The sequence below is a fragment of the Syngnathus acus genome, chromosome 15 (assembly GCF_901709675.1).
Source record: "Syngnathus acus chromosome 15, fSynAcu1.2, whole genome shotgun sequence".
In the NCBI taxonomy this organism is placed as follows: domain Eukaryota; kingdom Metazoa; phylum Chordata; class Actinopteri; order Syngnathiformes; family Syngnathidae; genus Syngnathus; species Syngnathus acus.
Genome location: NC_051100.1, coordinates 6,387,243 through 6,403,283, shown reverse-complemented (window position 1 = coordinate 6,403,283; position 16,041 = coordinate 6,387,243). Strand labels below are relative to the sequence as shown.

Sequence of the window (16,041 nt, the reverse complement as noted above, 5' to 3'; positions counted from 1 at the left end):
ATCATTTGACAACGACCAAAGCACCAGTAATAATTTAATACAAAATACACAACCAAAATTTTATCCATCCAAAAGTAATCATTAAACATTTTTAGCATGGTTGAAAACTGATTGATGATAAATGACACTTTGCAACTCTATTTTAACTGGCATTTACTCTTCACCAATATTTTGATTATTTTTCCACACTAGAAAAGAAACAGATTGGAAGAAAAATGATGTAGGATATATTTGTGTCCTAAAATTCAGGCTTGTGTTAGTCATGAAGGAATCATGTATTGTATTTTGTCACCGCATTAGTCATCACCACAAAAGGTTAAAAAATAAAGCAAGTGAAAAGGCATTTTATCATATAAGCAAAAGGATTGGCTGTTGACGTCAACGCGTCAAAAGAGTTCAAATGTTTTGCTATGCAGGAGTAAAACAAAAATGTTCTGCAATGAACTAAAAACAATACAACATAAACAGCATTTGTGAAATGAGTCATGCTCCTAAAAGTGTCAAAAGCTGAGCGAGTCATACAAATGTCAGCTGAAACAGTTAACAAAAAAAAGAGGAAGGAGATGGCCGGTTCATCTGCCACACACAAACCCCCACCCAGAAAGCCACTTCCTGCGCACTTGTCCGTGGTTTTGATGACAAGCACACAGAAGAATATTTTTAAAAATAAGTAAATACCAAAAAAAGGGGCGGGGGGGATAGAAAAAGTAAAAGTCCGTCAACCGGCCCAGCAAAGAAGCAGTGAGTGAAGTAACAGTGATGGAGCCTCAACAGATAAGAGAGGGTTACTTGGTCAAAAAGGTAAGAACACTCACTTCCTCTATTGACCTCTCCAGTCTGGTTCAGACGGAAAAATTGTCCATTTTATTCATTGTGCTAAACTGAAAGCAAGTGTATTTAAATTACACCAGAGGGGCTGTCATGTGATCATTCTTCTCGAACAAGGTGATTTATGTACTGCCGAGCAACGCAATTCTGCAAGCATGATCATGAGACAGCTCGTGTTTTGTTTTAAGTGCCGTGGCATTTAGTTAAAATACTGCACTCGAGTGTTTGAGCTGTCTTCTTACGGCTGAGATAAAACAACACAAAGGCAGCTTGCATTGCCATTACAAGTTCAAATAAGGGACAGAAAGTTGAACTAAGAATTTAACTTTGGTGCTGCTAATGGTATGCGGGTTCTCCACATAGTCTAGTGCAGTAAATGTATTAAGTACAGTTCAGTTAACTTAAGTATAAGTTAAGAGCACATTTAATTTTTAATAACCATTTCCAACCAGGAAACTGTAAAAATGTAAAAACTACGAAATAATTCCTCTAAAGTTTGACATAAATCACCCCCTTCTATCTTGCAGTAATTGATCAACACAAATGATTCTTGACTTGACAAAGATGAGATGTTGAAAAATGGGGAAGTCGCCGTTAAACAATAAAGCACCAATGCGGCATTTGAGTTAAATTATGAAAGGTCATCCTGAGGGGGGAGTGACGCATCCATTCACATTATCATCATATTGACATTTACGTACAAAAGATCACCGCAAGTACAAATATTCATCTAATGTCATGTTTTTCCTGACTCAAAGAGCTCACTGTTAAATTACTGGACCACTGTGTGGGCGGTCCTGTCTGAAGACGGGCTGGATTTCTACAAGAAGAAAACAGATCAGTCTCCCAAAGGGATGATCCCACTGAAGGGGGCCACCATTATCAGTCCTTGTCAGGACTGTGGCAACCGAATGGTAGGTCTATATTGTGTCGTTTACACACATAAACACAACTTGGAGCAGAAGTGCACATCAGCGAGTTAATTTCATTCTTCAGTTGGTGTTCAAGATCACCACACAGAAGAAACAGGAGCATTTCTTCCAAGCGTCACACATAGAGGAGAGGGAATTGTGGGTGAAGGACATCAAGAGGGCGCTTCGGTGCCTGCAAGGGGGCAAGACGTTCGCCAGGAAGTCCACCAGACGCTCCATTCGCCTGCCCGACACCGTCAACCTGACGTAAGCTCATGAAAGTCTCACCATAAGGTTACTAATGCGACAATCTTGAGAAAAGAAAATGCCATTGTGTCGTTCTAGTGAGCTGTACAATCAACTGAGGGACCAGGATGAAGGGGTGAAGGAATTGAAACTGGAGCGAGAGAATAGAATCTTCAACCACTGCTTCACTGGTTGCGTTGCTTTTTGTCACGGTTCCTTTTTTTTTTTATTCTTGCAAGTTTCACTTTGATACTTTCTTTAAAAGGTTCCACAGTGTTAGACTGGCTCATATCCAAGCAGAAAGCCAGGAACAGGCCCGAGGCGCTTATGTTAGCTACGGGGCTTCTGAACGAGGGCTACCTGCAGCCCGCCGGCGATCTTTCAAAGGAGGGAGCGGTGAGCAGTGAGAAGTCCGTCTTCTTGGATCAGATCGAGGCTTTTTATTACTTTGTAAGTTGATGCCAGTCATACTAATATGCTCAGCAAAGTCATTCGTATAAACCAGGGATTTTCAACTGGTTTTGTCCAAGGCTATTTATTTGCATCTGTTTTTCCATTTTGGGAATCTCAGCTACATTTGACAAAATTTGGATGAGTACATGATTCATAAATATCTGGAAAATAAATAAAGTTTAAATAAATCAATTTTATTAAAAAAAAATGCTACCACTATCTTCTATTTCCAATTTTTTGGACCACCTGCAATATATAACTAGCTGGAAAAAAAATGAAGTCTAAATAATAAATCAATTTTATTTTTAAAATTTTTAGTTATTTTCTATTTCCGCGGACCACCTCCAATACTGCCACGGACCACTAAAGGGCCGCGGACCACCGGTTGACAATCCCTGATTTAGACAGGCGAATCAGATAGGTTGATTTGGAAAATGACATTTGAAGATTTTAAGAGATTTTGGAGCATGTGCCGCATTGTGACAGGCAGACAGCGGCTTTTTTTGCGAAGGCTACTCCAGTGACGAGGACACTCTTGTCAAGGAAGAATTCAGAGGGAATATCGTCAAACAAGGCTGTTTGCTAAAACAGGTACTAACTCAAGGCAAACTAGTGTACAAAGCGTTCCAGTCCAATCTCCATGCTGAAAATTCTGATTTGAATTGCTCCATTGTTCACAGGGCCACAAGAGAAAAAACTGGAAAGTCCGGAAATTCATCTTGAGGAACGACCCTGCCTACATGCATTATTACGACCCCACCAAGGTAAATAATACATTTCACCTCAAATAATGGCCCTCCTCTAATAGCTGTCGAGTGTATACCTAAATTGGAGCAAATATGCATGCCTCGAGATACAAATTTCAATTGTTCCCTGATTACGCTTGTAACTCAAATAGGGAAAGAGTGTGACAAAAACAAAATCTTCCAATTTAGGGTGCTGACCCATTGGGGTCCATCTATCTGCGGGGGTCAGTGGTCACGGCTGTGGATTTCGTCCCTGATGGTGGGTGAGAAGCGCACAGTCTCCCTTTTCTTCCCCCTCAGTCCTTTTTCATCTCTCAACCGTTTACCTCGCGCCATTACAGCCAAAAGATACGACGTTGACGGCAACTTGTTTGAGATCATCACCTCTGATGAAACGCAGTACTTCCTGCAGGCGGCCACTGCCGAAGAGCGAAAGGAGTGGATCGAAGTCGTGCAAGAAGTGGCCAAAAGTGGAAAGTAGTATTGATCTGCAGGCTCTTTGTAAAGGATGGAAAAGTGTGTGCGTTTTCACATTTAGTCACAATAAAATGTCATGTAGCCAGCTTACTTAATGGTTGTATTCTAGTCATTTGAAAATTGTCGTCATAGAAGCCCTGTGCCTTTTATTGAGCCTCATTTTTGCCTCGCGAAATTAAAAATAGTCTTATCATATAACCACATGCATGTTCGCAGTTCCTGCTTGGGAAGTGGGAGTGTATTAACATTTTATTTTAACGATTAAGAAGAAGACAATGCTTGGGTTGCTCTGTATTAAATATAGTTCATATTTCCAGCAAAAAGCAATATTGTTTTTTTCAACATTATATAATTTAGTGTGGTCAACTTACGTTCACTTTTGTTGAATTAAAAGCACAAATAATTGCTATTACACTTGTCTGTGGTTTTGATGACAAGCACACAGAATAATATTTTTAAATATTTATGAATTTGACTTGATATTGTCTCAGTGTCTCATTTGAACGCTCACTCAGCTTTTGCAGCTGAACCAACTGGTCCATTGAAGTAACTTATGGTAAATAATGATTAAATCATCCTTCAAAAGTGTTACACTAGTTTGAAGCCCTAACCTTTGTTTGTTATTTTCAAGTCAGAAATGATCTTGGTAAGATTATTTTCATTAACAAGCATGGCCTATGCATTGGGATCATTGCCATCTGTCAGTTATAAAACTGTCACTGAGGACAATACAAAGCTGCACAACATATGGCTAGAACTTAGTATATAAAAACAATTGTGTGGTTCATTTCATCTTTATGATAAGTACAACACGATTTCCAACGAAAGTAACTTTGTATTGAGGAGCATGCATCGCATTGCTTGAGGAGGACATGAGCATGTTTGGACTTTAATGAAGGACTTTTATATGATATAATATGATACATTGTTCGGCTATTCCAACTTCTCCCGTCAAAAGGGGTACCAAAAGAGCAACAAAGTTGTTTCAACTCAGCTTGTAAAGATATTTTTAGTTTCTTTATATCTACATTTGCAGCAGCAGTAGCAGGTTATAAACCTGCAGACCAAACAAAACCCCATTGATACATTACAATGGAAATGCAATTGCATATAATGAATTGTTGTCTTTATTTAAGCAACAACTAAATACTTAAGTATTTAGTTGTTGCTTAAATAAAGACAACAATTCACATTCATTATTCCATATACAAATAGGATTACAAATATGATTGCTGAGCCCAATACCAAATGAACAGACTACATCGCCCAGCATGCAATGTGAATAAGCAGTTTTCCCTGCAACCAAGAAAAGCGAAACAGCGCGACGTTTTGAATGTTTTTCCAGACAAACGAACTACTGGACTTTAATACTAAACATCGGATTAAAATGGTGCTTTCACCAAACGATCAGCATGACAAGCTACAAAACATCATTGGCAGATCATGAATGAATAAAACAAAGGATTTAAACACCTTACCGGTGGCGCGTTGCTCTGAATGAGTTTGCTTGTTTGACAATGTGCTCTGTCCATGAGTTTGACACTATGCTCGCCCCCTCACGAATGCGCGTTACTTGAACTGCACGTAACCAATCACTGATCCGCGCTTCAATACCCAGGTAAGATCCTACTTACCAGCTCTTTTGTGTTTCATTTAATTACCGTCGTCTCTGCTACCCATCACCAGTTGTATGAGCTGAGTGAGCGCAACATACATGATGTAATCTTTTATGTATCACTAAAATGAAAATAACCCGAACAGCAATTCAAACAGTGCAAAATGATATTGAATGATCTCCTTTGTGGTGTGTGGTTTCTGCTGAATATGGTGTTGATTTTTTTTTTATCAGGAGGAAAATGGAAAAAGTGGGCTCCACGGTCACTGAAAGATGCTGACATCAGCATATATCGTAACTACATGAACATATGTTTTGGAAGAATTATATTAAATTTCGTTGTACATGTGACAATGACAAATAAAGATCTATTCTATTCTATTCTATTCTATTAAACCAGTGTGGCATTATGGACTGACTATTGGTTACACACATCTGTCTCACAGTTCTGAGGATTGGGGGTAGAATCTTAGCTCCGTGTTATTGTGTGGAATTTGCATATTCTCCTCAGTCTGGTGTGGATTTTCTCCGTGCAATTAATCGTCCATCCACAGCTTTTTGTAACATCAGTCCTGGAACGTTTCTGGCACACTCCATAAGTGCCCCATGAGTGGCCAGTCCAACGTGTAATCAGCTTCTCGCCAAGGATATTTCATAAATCATGAGTTTTTCATTTAAATCATTCAGATTCATATATTTTATTTTGAGATCAATTATCACAATGGATGGTAGTTGTGTTCAAATGTTGAGTCACTTGTCCTATATTTTATCCTTCATATGTGAAAGAGAATGTGAAAGATTTCATCAGTCACACACAGCCTGCATAATAAAGAATTTCTTTCTGCGAATTTGACATAAAGTCTCTAAGAACTAACTAACTAACTAACTAACTAACTAACTAACTAACTAACTAACTAACTAACTAAGTAACAGCAAAAAATAAACTAAATCTTACTAAATGTATAAATCAATTTGACATAAAGTCTCTAAGAACTAACTAACTAACAGCAAAAAATAAACTAAATCTTACTAAATTTATAAATCAATTTGACATAAAGTCTCTAAGAACTAACTAACTAACTAACTAACTAACTAACTAACTAACTAACTAACTAACCAACTAACTAACTAACTAACAGCAAAAAATAAATTAAATCTTACTAAATTTATCAATCACAATCCACTGCATGAGCCCAATGATCTGCAAGCAAAAATACTTGCCAAACAAACTAAAAACTGAAATATTTGATTTCACTCACCCTGTTATGTCACATTGGTCCCAGGCTCTCATCCACACCTGAGAACACAAAGGTAAGGAGACACGTGACATTGCTGGTGCTGGGCTGTGTGTGCAAGTGTTGGATGGCCACATAGCGCTGACCATCCCATCAGTGAACAGTGCAGCGATGGCCCAAGTAAAAGTAACAGGGGATGCAACGAGGAGCCACCAGGACTGTTCTGATGTGTACTCTAGCATGGCCACTGTCAGCTCCACTGCAGGTAAGTTTGCAAAACCATATTTATTCATAATCCTTCTTTTACCATTTGGGAAAAACAATGCCATCGTAGCAGTTATTTTTAATTCATTACATTTTAGTGTACACCTATAATGTAGAATAGAATAGATTGAATACAGACTGTATACAATGAATATAAACTAAAATTAAATACATTTTATATATATATATATGAATAATGATAATGGTGAATAATGCATGCATATAATGGTGACACTGGTATGTGTGACAGTATTATATATACAGTATTTTATATATATAATGAATATGAATAAAATGAAGAATGACATCACTGTCACATTTAAATTGCAAGCAACATAGACGACTCAAATTGGCCTTTTTTTGCGTGACAGGGCAAGGTTAGCTCAGTCCCCCACTCTGGCAAATTAGTCCCTTTGCTGGTAGTTGTGGAAATAATCTGCGTCAAATCCCTGCGTTTCTGGTAACTTTTTCTCACAAGCTTGTGTTTGGCTGCAAAAGCTCTCTGGCTCTCATGTTGCCTCATGGCAGTGGGAACCATCAAGTCTGGGTAATCCCTCTTTTATCAAAAACGTCATCATTGAGCTAACGAGTTAAGTCATGCTTTTTGCGGGATGCCAACGTGGGAAATGCAAGAAAATGAGGAAACAGGATCTGAGGAATTGTCTTGAAGTAAAGGTGCAAAACCTCACCCTCTTTGTTCATCCTGAAAGCAGAGATTGGAGATTCGTTGAGCAAGGGGTCATTGTGTGAGACCTCTGTGGCTGCGAGTGTTAGTCGACGGAGTCGAGCCTTTCAGTCTCCGGTGAGGAGGCGCCTCCGCACCACCTTCAGCCACAAGCAGCTGCAACATCTGGAGATGGCCTTTGGACAGAACCAGTATCCTGACATCTACTACAGAGAGGAGCTGGCCCGAATCACCAAGCTCAACGAGGCTCGCATTCAGGTACCTGCTAGGGACTGGACAGACGATAGTCAACTTTTTTTACTCCAAAATGATGAGGGTTAGGGGTTAGTTTTTTTTGGGGTGAACCAGCAGAATTTAAAAATACTGTTTACCATTTCAAAAATAGGTCAAACTCAAGGCGACAAACTTCAATCCAATTTAAGTTGGGCAGATTTAAAATGGACTTTCCCGTGATTCCGAGAGAAATATGAATTCATAGAATTGTTGTACATCAAGAATTAAGGAAAAATAAATTTGAAAAAGCAATTTGCTTGCTAACACTATTGTACTAAAATGTCAGGAATGACTGCAGGACATTTGCCTCTTGTCTGCATGTCAACAGGTGTGGTTTCAGAACAGGAGAGCCAAACAGCGCAAGCATGAGCGGGTCTCCCAAAAAGTGCACCCACTGGGTATGATGTCGGGCCACAGGGCACTACTGGGCAGCATGCATGTGGCACCATCCATGGCCCGGCAGTATTACGGCCAGCCCCTGGGCCACATTCCACACGTCACTGCGGTGCTGCCTGCCAGAGTGTACCCCCATCACCCCCAAGGTCCCATCAGCTCGTGTCCTTCCGTCACACCGCAGGTGAGCTCTCAGCAGCAGCATGAAGAATGGTACAGTCATGTGAGGAGCAACCTGACCTCAACAATGTTCTCTTTGACATCCATGCAGCCCCTGGAGCCCTCCTCTCATTGGAGCTAAGCATTTTAGAGTTCCAACTTAGAATGAAGCATGTATCAGCAAACCTAAGTACATGCATGTTCTCTGTAATGTTTTATTTGTGACTTGGATGAGAATATTTTCAAATGATCAGATTTTCAAATGTTTTACTCTTGAGCAATAATTGTGCTGCTGGTGTTCATAGCCACAATATCATTGTATACAGCTCAGACGGAACAAAAAAATTGTGTAAACGTTATTTTTCATTATTTTAAGTCGTTTTTTTTAAGGTGTGTATTAGCTGGGGTCGGCAAAATCAATAAAAAAAACAATAACATTGTTAACAGATTTTAATAGTTCACATTCTAGTTCTATTATGCATGTTTTTAAATATTTGTATTAAACAACCTGTGAAGAATAGATACAAGATGACAAAATATATATTTATAGAATAACAAACTGTACATTATCAAAAATCACAGATGAATTTGACAATTTGAAAGCTGTTTTTCTCGAGGCAGCTTATATGTGAAGTTGTGTGTGTGCGCGTATATGTATGAGCATGTTGTGCGTGAGCTTAGCTTCATGGGTTGACCAACTAAACAGCAGCAAGGCGACTAGTCTTGTTCAGTGATAGAGACAGCATTGCACAGGACAGCACTGCGTTACATTCATGTTTTCCTGTCACGTACCCGCTGGATGCACGAACACGGTGAGGATGACAGCTATTGGCTCATACGTAGAATACTTTAGACATTCATCACCAAGATACAACTTTCAGGAAGAAATAGCAGGTTTCAGCCTAAAATGCTGCAAGTAGCGGCACTATACAGCGCTTATACACTGTCCCAGTGGCAGACAACTTTTCATTGGTCGTTTGATGTGAATCAGCTTTTAACGAGGCACTAATTGTAGGAAACTACAAGAATGGAAAATGCTTGCATGGAAGATTTTGCTTGCATGAGTTAGCCTGAATTGCTCGGTCTACTGTTTTGAACCGGCAGGTTTACTGCTCCAGATGAGAGAGTAAACATAATTTGCTACTAACAAAACTGACTGGTCCTTGCAAAAGAGACTGGCGCTCTTACGGAAAGCCATTGCTCCTTTGCAGCTTTGTTGTGAACATAAAAAAGAAAACAGTATTGTGCAGGGTGACGTATTACTCGAGTGATTTGGCAAACTCTGCATAATCTATATAACCGTCATTGTTCTTGTCATCGTCCCTCAGAACTTCATCGATCAGCTTCATGAGATCTTCCTCTCCTATTGGCTTGCTGTCCTCCCCTCTCTCCTAAACAACAAACAAATAACCAAAAGTACATGTAAAAAGCAGCTGCAGTCATGTGAAGACAAGCTGGTCAATAGAGGGCGCCATCCTACCACTCAGCTGAGTCACTTTGAATTAAAAAAAAAATAAAAAAAAAAGCTATAGACAATGAAATGACATAACAATTCACGATACATGAACAATGGACCACCTGCTATTTGCAGGAGATAGATACCAGGTGTAGTGGGCAAGTTCTCAAATAGCAAAAAGTCAAAAAATAATTGACATTCATTCAATTGCACTGCGATTTAAGCCCTTCATCAAAAGAATTATTGATTAAAGCCACAAAAAATGGGGGTTGAATTCCTACCTCTCTGTGGACGTGGGTGATCGCTGTAGCCAACTCCAGCCCATCTAACAGGTTGTTGCCATCATAATCGTGCATCTTAAAATAATGAAGCTGAAGCTCCTGAGGTGACATGTCCTTCTCTGGTTTGTCAATCACACCCTCTAAATGCTCCATAATGTGGCTGTGAGACAAGAGACAAATTGTTGCACACTGCAAGCTGGGTGTGTGCAAAGTGTAATCGCTTGTGCAATTTGGAAGCATCGCTCACTCTTTATCCTGGATCATGTTTTTGTCAAGGCGACCGTGGCCGGATAAGTGAGCTGCACTCTCGACAATGGGCTGCTGTCTCTGATGCTCAGCGTCCACATGAGAGAGGACACTCAGAAGACAGGAGGACAAGAAAAGGAGGAGACTGTGATGTTTCATTTTGTTGCAAGAGACACCTGCAGGGAAAAAGTTACAAGAAAGATTATTGTGCTGCTGTATCGTGTTGCAATTTGGCACTCGAGTAAAGACTTCAGTTAATGATTTTCTAGTTATATAAACTTAAACACTGATTCCCAACCACGGCGCTGTGGCACATTAGTGTGCTGTGTGCCATGATATATCTTTGTTCATTTAGCCATGTCATCGACGTATTGCAACTTTTTTTTTTTTACCATTAGATGGTTGGGAAAAAATTAAGGGTGATTTTAGCTGGAAAGTATAAGAAAATTCAATCGTATTACACACTATGATTTGAAATAATAATTGACAGCAAAATACGAGGATACATTGATTGCAATGACGTTGCCGCAAATCTGCTTGTTGTACGGCAGCTAGCACGGATATATTATTTCCAATGCGTTCACTGTGCGGCACATATTATTGCAATGGAATTCGTTTCAATAAATAGTAAGCACAGAGCTGCATACGTTTCTTTTATTTTACCTGACTCCAAGTTGACTGTTCCGCTCCTTGGTGTTGAGTAGCCAGGAACAGTCACAGGTTTGCCAAACCTAGCCGCTTGCCGTAGTTCCACCTTGTACACGACATCGTATTGTGATTGGTTGTTGTTGGCAAAGACGATATAAGTAAAACAAGATATATACCGCCATATATTTTGCTGCATTTTCATTCGCTTTTTGACGCTGAAAAAAAAAAAAAATCTACAGACTACATAATTAGGACATTTTCACGATTGAAACCTAATGCTATTCATTCTGAAAGACATTTGACACGAAGTTGATTATTATTACTATTATTATTATTATTATTATTGTTATTATTATTATTATTATTATTATTATTATTAGTAGTAGTAGTAGTATTATGATTATTATTATTATTATTATTATTATTATTATTATTAGTAGTAGTATTATTATTATTATTATTATTACTATTATTATTATTAGTATTATTATTATTGCACAACTGTAACAAATGTTATGACTTGCTAAAATGCAAGTGACCTTTCACCACTGCAAAACTCCTCCCAGTTGCCACTGCCTACTTTTGCATTTTGGACTTTAAGGAAAAAGTCAGGCTGCTTCATGTAGTAAGAGAAAAGAGGCCATCGTGGCATAATACAGCAGCAAGGCCCCAAACTTCGATTGAAATAATGAATGATAATCATCTTCTTGTGAATGTGGACAAATGGATAGCAGAGAACCAGAATCATTTCCTGCCACCAGTCTGCAACAAGCTGATGTGAGTAAGCTGAGATTCAGAGATTTCCGATCTGGCATCATCAAGAAATGGAATGCTCGTTTGTTTCATTGTTGTTTTTATATCTCATTCAGGCACTTTTCCCAGTTAAACATTATGTTTGTTGGAGGACCAAATACCAGGAAGGATTACCATATAGAAGAAGGGGAGGAGGTATGACAACTTGGCAAATAACTGTTTTATCATAGAAACAATCAGGTAGACTTTTTTTTTAATCACTTTAGTATTGTTTAGCCACAATGTATCAGCTCGTCCCCGTAAGTCCCCAGCAGCTTTATTTGTGTTTATACTGATACTGTAGTGAAATCCCCTGTGTGCCCCTGCTCAGGTCACACCTATCCTCCATGAACTCACCTATACATCACTGTATACCCAGACAAGAGGCAAACTGTAGGTTGATGTTGCCTTATTATAAAATGATCAACAACTTTGTACACTGTATTTCCAACAGCTTTTCTACCAGTTGAAGGGGGACATGTGTCTGAAGGTGATTGAAAATGGCAAGCACAAGGATGTGCACATCAAGGAGGGAGAGGTGAGCTGAAATTGCCAATGCATGAATAGCATTTCATAAAAAACATAGAGTATAAATACGTGCCTCTCCTTCCAGATCAAATTTTTTGTTTTTAATTGGATTTTATCATATGAGATGCTGATATGTAGCAGTTCCATTGATAATGCTTCTCTTGAAATCGTCTTTTTTTTCATTTTCAGATGTTTCTGCTGCCTGCTCGGATCCCCCATTCCCCTCAGAGACAGGCCAATACGGTGGGACTCGTGGTAGAGAGGAAACGGCTGCTCGCTGAGACTGACTGCCTCAGGTGATGCATTCATCTTACTTGGAAAAAAAAAATGAAAATGGCCGAATAATAGATTAAGATGAAATGTAGCTGACCGGTCATTTTGTAATGCATGATTTTGTTTTTGTTATTATGCAAAATGCATGTGTGTTTTTCTGGTTCAGTCATTATGTAGACACAAACATGTGCTGGTGCCTTCAGGTACTATGTTGACAACACAACTGACATCCTGTTTGAGAAATGGTTCTACTGCAAAAATCTCGGAACCCAGCTGGTGCCGATAATCCAAGAGTAAGAAAAGCTCATTTCATGTTTACACACTGGTCAGACTCGATTTAAGATAAAGTGCCTTTTATTATCAGGTTCTTGGCATCAATGCAGTACAAGACGGGGAAACCTGATCCGAGTGAGCTGCTGTTTCTGATCTGCAATTGTTTAACTTGTTCAGAATTTTATGATCATTCATATTTTTTGGGGGCAGATGAAGTCTTCAGAGATCCTCCATTCCAGATGAACAACATGAACGTGATGTCGCCATTCTGCTTTAAGTCCTGGCTGGAAAAACAAAAAACATTCCTTGCCAACGGCAGCCCCATTAACATCTTTGGTGCACAGTTTGAGACGGAGGTACAATGAGGGATGGGACATTTTCATTAAAATAATCAAACCTATTTATATTTATACATAACCTATTTATATTTTCAAAGAGGTGCTCGTAAGTATAAAAATGAAATAATACAGTTCTTTATAACCCTGACAGGTAACTATGTTTGGACCTGGTTTGTCTGAGGCACCCTTGCCACAAAGTGATGTATGGATTTGGCAACTGGTATGTTCTATCAATATATTATGTACGAATGATTTTAGACATGGAACCTTTTGCAAGAATGTAAATCATTCATTTGAATAAGACTTATAACAGCGTGTTGGTCTTTTTGCCCATTTTTGTGTCATTTTGCAAAATTAATAAGAAAAATAAAAATCATAGTATCTCCCCTTCTGCTTTTCATGTCAGGAGGGATCATCAGCGGTCACCATGAATGAGCAGGAGTTTGAGCTCTCTGCCGGAGACAGTTTACTCATTCCCGAGCACACACAGTCAGTAGCCTACACTCTAGTATTCGCAATGATTATCCATCGATCATTCAATCAATTTACATGGAGCATATCACTCGTAATGATTTTTTTTAATGCAGTTTATTTTCCTTTCTGCTCATGTAGGTACCAGTGGAAGAGAGATGTCCAGACTGTTGCACTGGTTGTGGTTCAAAACCCTGAGCGTAAAAGACACTGATCACACCTGCCAACAAATGCCACACTCAGAAATTCCTCAGGCATAAAAATGCAATCATGGAAAATGTATTACTGCATAATTGCTCATCAAAAGTGACCTGACCTGTGTGACATTGATATCAAATCAACAGACCAACACTAGTTTAATTAAACTAATACCACACAAATACTAGTTATATTATTTCATGTGTTTATTGTACACACCATGTCAAATTCAGAGTGCAGGTTGGAAATATGTGAACCCCTTTGGCCTGCTTATTGGCGACGGCTGTGGTGAATGACTAAATTGCTGTTGGCATTGTTGAAAAAATTCCATTTGATGATGAGAAATTTACATACTTGTAACGTTTTCGCAATAAAGTCACATTGTCTTCTTGCACATTGGATAAAAATGCTGCAGCCATTTTTGATGAGATGTAATATCTCAAATCTGAATAGAAAAAAAATCTGATTCAATAAAAACAAAAAATAGATTGAAAAACCGATTATACATGGAAAAGGAGTCGAACATAATTGCATATAAAAACAGTGGGGGGGATCATAAATTTGCTTTAATGTCCTTTGTTCCAAAATAATTGCTGATAGCAGCTGCTGGAAGCCCAATTGGTAGCAATAAACATTCACTTGCACATTCTTATCCTCAGAGTATTTTTGATCACATGTTGCTCTGCTAAGAAGGCTGCAAGCGCCCAAGGTAGTGCATACTCCAAAGTCACCACTCCTCCCAGATTGTATTTATAACCCGAGTAGTCCCAAGGACAAGCCCCCAGCAGCCTGAGCGCGCTCCCCCAGGTGAACTCCCACAGGTAGATGAAAAGCGTGTAGGTTATCAGACGCACGGAGAGTCCTTGATGATGAGTCAGCAACCAGCTTCTCAGATTCTCCATCAGATAGATTGCAGTGGCATACATAGGCAGCGCCCACAGGCTGCTGTATCCCATCATCCTCCTGTCCTGGATGCTGCACCAGTCCAGCACAGCAGTGAAAGTCACTTCACAGAGGCAGCCGTGCAACGCGTACACGTAGAGACGAGCCAACACAGAGAGGGAACACATGGAAACCCTGTCAGAAAATTCTGCCGGGTCATTGTGTCCAACATGTCCTGCCACCAAGAAAAGCTTGTTAGTGCACTGTGAAAAAACATCCATTATAACATTTTTGGCTCCAATACAGCAAGGCGAATAAAAACTCTTGAATCTTGAATCAGATCAGTCCGTAAAGATTTGTGCTTTGGTTGTGTTCCATTACAGATACAAATGTATCAAAATAAAAAAAAGTTGTAGTTTGCTTGCTGGCTTCTGTCCAGCTTAAGTTCTATGTGTGGTGTGCAAAAAAACATAAATATTGGAGTGTGGGTTGAATTTCCTTTTGAGGGACTATATTAAGAATTAAAATAGTTGCTACCACAGTTGAATACCAAAAATGTTGCTTTCAAACTGACCAATAATGGCGTGTCAGCTCAAGGACTGACAATCTTGTGTGCCTTCTCTAATTAGGATTAAAGAGACACTAGGTGACCTTAGCCAAGCAAAGACTTAGAAAAAGCGCACTAGCATTTCAAACTCAAAGTTTTTTTTTCTCATAATAAAACAGATGAGGCAGATTTCATTGCAACTTCATTGTATTTCCTTAACAGTTAACTATAATACAATAACTCGAGCTCCATCCGTTATTTTTTGCCATTGCCAATAAAGGATACATTAAAGGATACACCAATTATGAACATGAGCAGTCATTAAGATTGAGTTAACGTCCGTAATTCTCACCTGAGTGGCCGCCACCTTGTGCTCTCCTCTCATGTACTACGCGCGCCTCCATCCTCGGACAGCATGTTTCCCTGTGGCTTTTTAATCCCTTGTGTGTGTGTGTGCATGTGTGTGTGTGTGTGTGTGTGTGTGTGTGTGTGTATCTTGGGCTAAACATTAAGCTGATCCATGATAGACAGAGAAGTGCCCATCCCAGGCTGAGATCGACGACAGACGGAGAGACCCAGCAAGCAAACTTGGACCATCTGATAAAAATCATGTGGCATGAATACCAACATCGATCACCAAGTTGCTCATGTAAACAATAGCTTTCACAACTTCAGTAAATGTGCCCGTCCTTGTATTGATGTGTGCTCTAAAGCAAACATACGGTCATGTAGCTACTGTGCAGAAGTTTCTGGAGTACAGTTCAGTTTTAAGGTAATAATCAACCCCTAGAAGCTAGACATGTCACTGAAGTTAATGAAAGTT

At 39.3% G+C, this 16,041-nt stretch overlaps 5 protein-coding genes across 6 annotated transcripts; 3 read left to right on the top strand and 2 right to left on the bottom strand.

Annotated features, from left to right (window-relative positions):
* The first annotated feature begins 515 nt into the window (after positions 1-515).
* plek (pleckstrin) lies at positions 516-4,073 on the top strand. The gene is made up of 9 exons (XM_037271082.1): positions 516-801; positions 1,587-1,742; positions 1,825-2,006; positions 2,085-2,176; positions 2,251-2,435; positions 2,925-3,029; positions 3,119-3,202; positions 3,374-3,443; positions 3,526-4,073. The coding sequence occupies exons 1-9, from the start codon at positions 760-762 to the stop codon at positions 3,663-3,665; spliced, it is 1,056 nt and encodes a 351-aa protein (XP_037126977.1). The 5' UTR covers positions 516-759; the 3' UTR covers positions 3,666-4,073.
* Positions 4,074-6,678: 2,605 nt separating this feature from the next.
* Positions 6,679-8,817, top strand: prop1 (PROP paired-like homeobox 1). The gene is made up of 3 exons (XM_037271117.1): positions 6,679-6,776; positions 7,486-7,718; positions 8,062-8,817. The coding sequence occupies exons 1-3, from the start codon at positions 6,683-6,685 to the stop codon at positions 8,425-8,427; spliced, it is 693 nt and encodes a 230-aa protein (XP_037127012.1). The 5' UTR covers positions 6,679-6,682; the 3' UTR covers positions 8,428-8,817.
* Positions 8,723-11,127, bottom strand: mcfd2 (multiple coagulation factor deficiency 2, ER cargo receptor complex subunit). The gene is made up of 4 exons (XM_037271103.1): positions 10,932-11,127; positions 10,270-10,444; positions 10,023-10,182; positions 8,723-9,676 (listed from the first exon to the last, which is right to left on the bottom strand). The coding sequence occupies exons 1-4, from the start codon at positions 11,116-11,118 to the stop codon at positions 9,545-9,547; spliced, it is 654 nt and encodes a 217-aa protein (XP_037126998.1). The 5' UTR covers positions 11,119-11,127; the 3' UTR covers positions 8,723-9,544.
* A 377-nt stretch (positions 11,128-11,504) lies between these two features.
* haao (3-hydroxyanthranilate 3,4-dioxygenase) lies at positions 11,505-14,181 on the top strand. Its single transcript, XM_037271088.1, has 10 exons — positions 11,505-11,693; positions 11,786-11,864; positions 12,163-12,246; positions 12,426-12,532; positions 12,713-12,802; positions 12,874-12,917; positions 12,993-13,138; positions 13,272-13,340; positions 13,527-13,609; positions 13,733-14,181. The coding sequence occupies exons 1-10, from the start codon at positions 11,605-11,607 to the stop codon at positions 13,803-13,805; spliced, it is 864 nt and encodes a 287-aa protein (XP_037126983.1). The 5' UTR covers positions 11,505-11,604; the 3' UTR covers positions 13,806-14,181.
* LOC119134430 (transmembrane protein 229b-like) lies at positions 13,975-15,957 on the bottom strand. 2 transcript variants are annotated; one of them, XM_037271107.1, is made up of 2 exons: positions 15,571-15,800; positions 13,975-14,934 (listed from the first exon to the last, which is right to left on the bottom strand). In XM_037271107.1, the coding sequence occupies exons 1-2, from the start codon at positions 15,601-15,603 to the stop codon at positions 14,425-14,427; spliced, it is 543 nt and encodes a 180-aa protein (XP_037127002.1). In that variant the 5' UTR covers positions 15,604-15,800; the 3' UTR covers positions 13,975-14,424. The 2 variants fall into 2 exon arrangements, 1 of the variants encoding a protein (XP_037127002.1); XR_005100324.1 differs by having other exon boundaries at positions 14,565-14,906; positions 15,571-15,957.
* Positions 15,958-16,041: the final 84 nt, after the last annotated feature.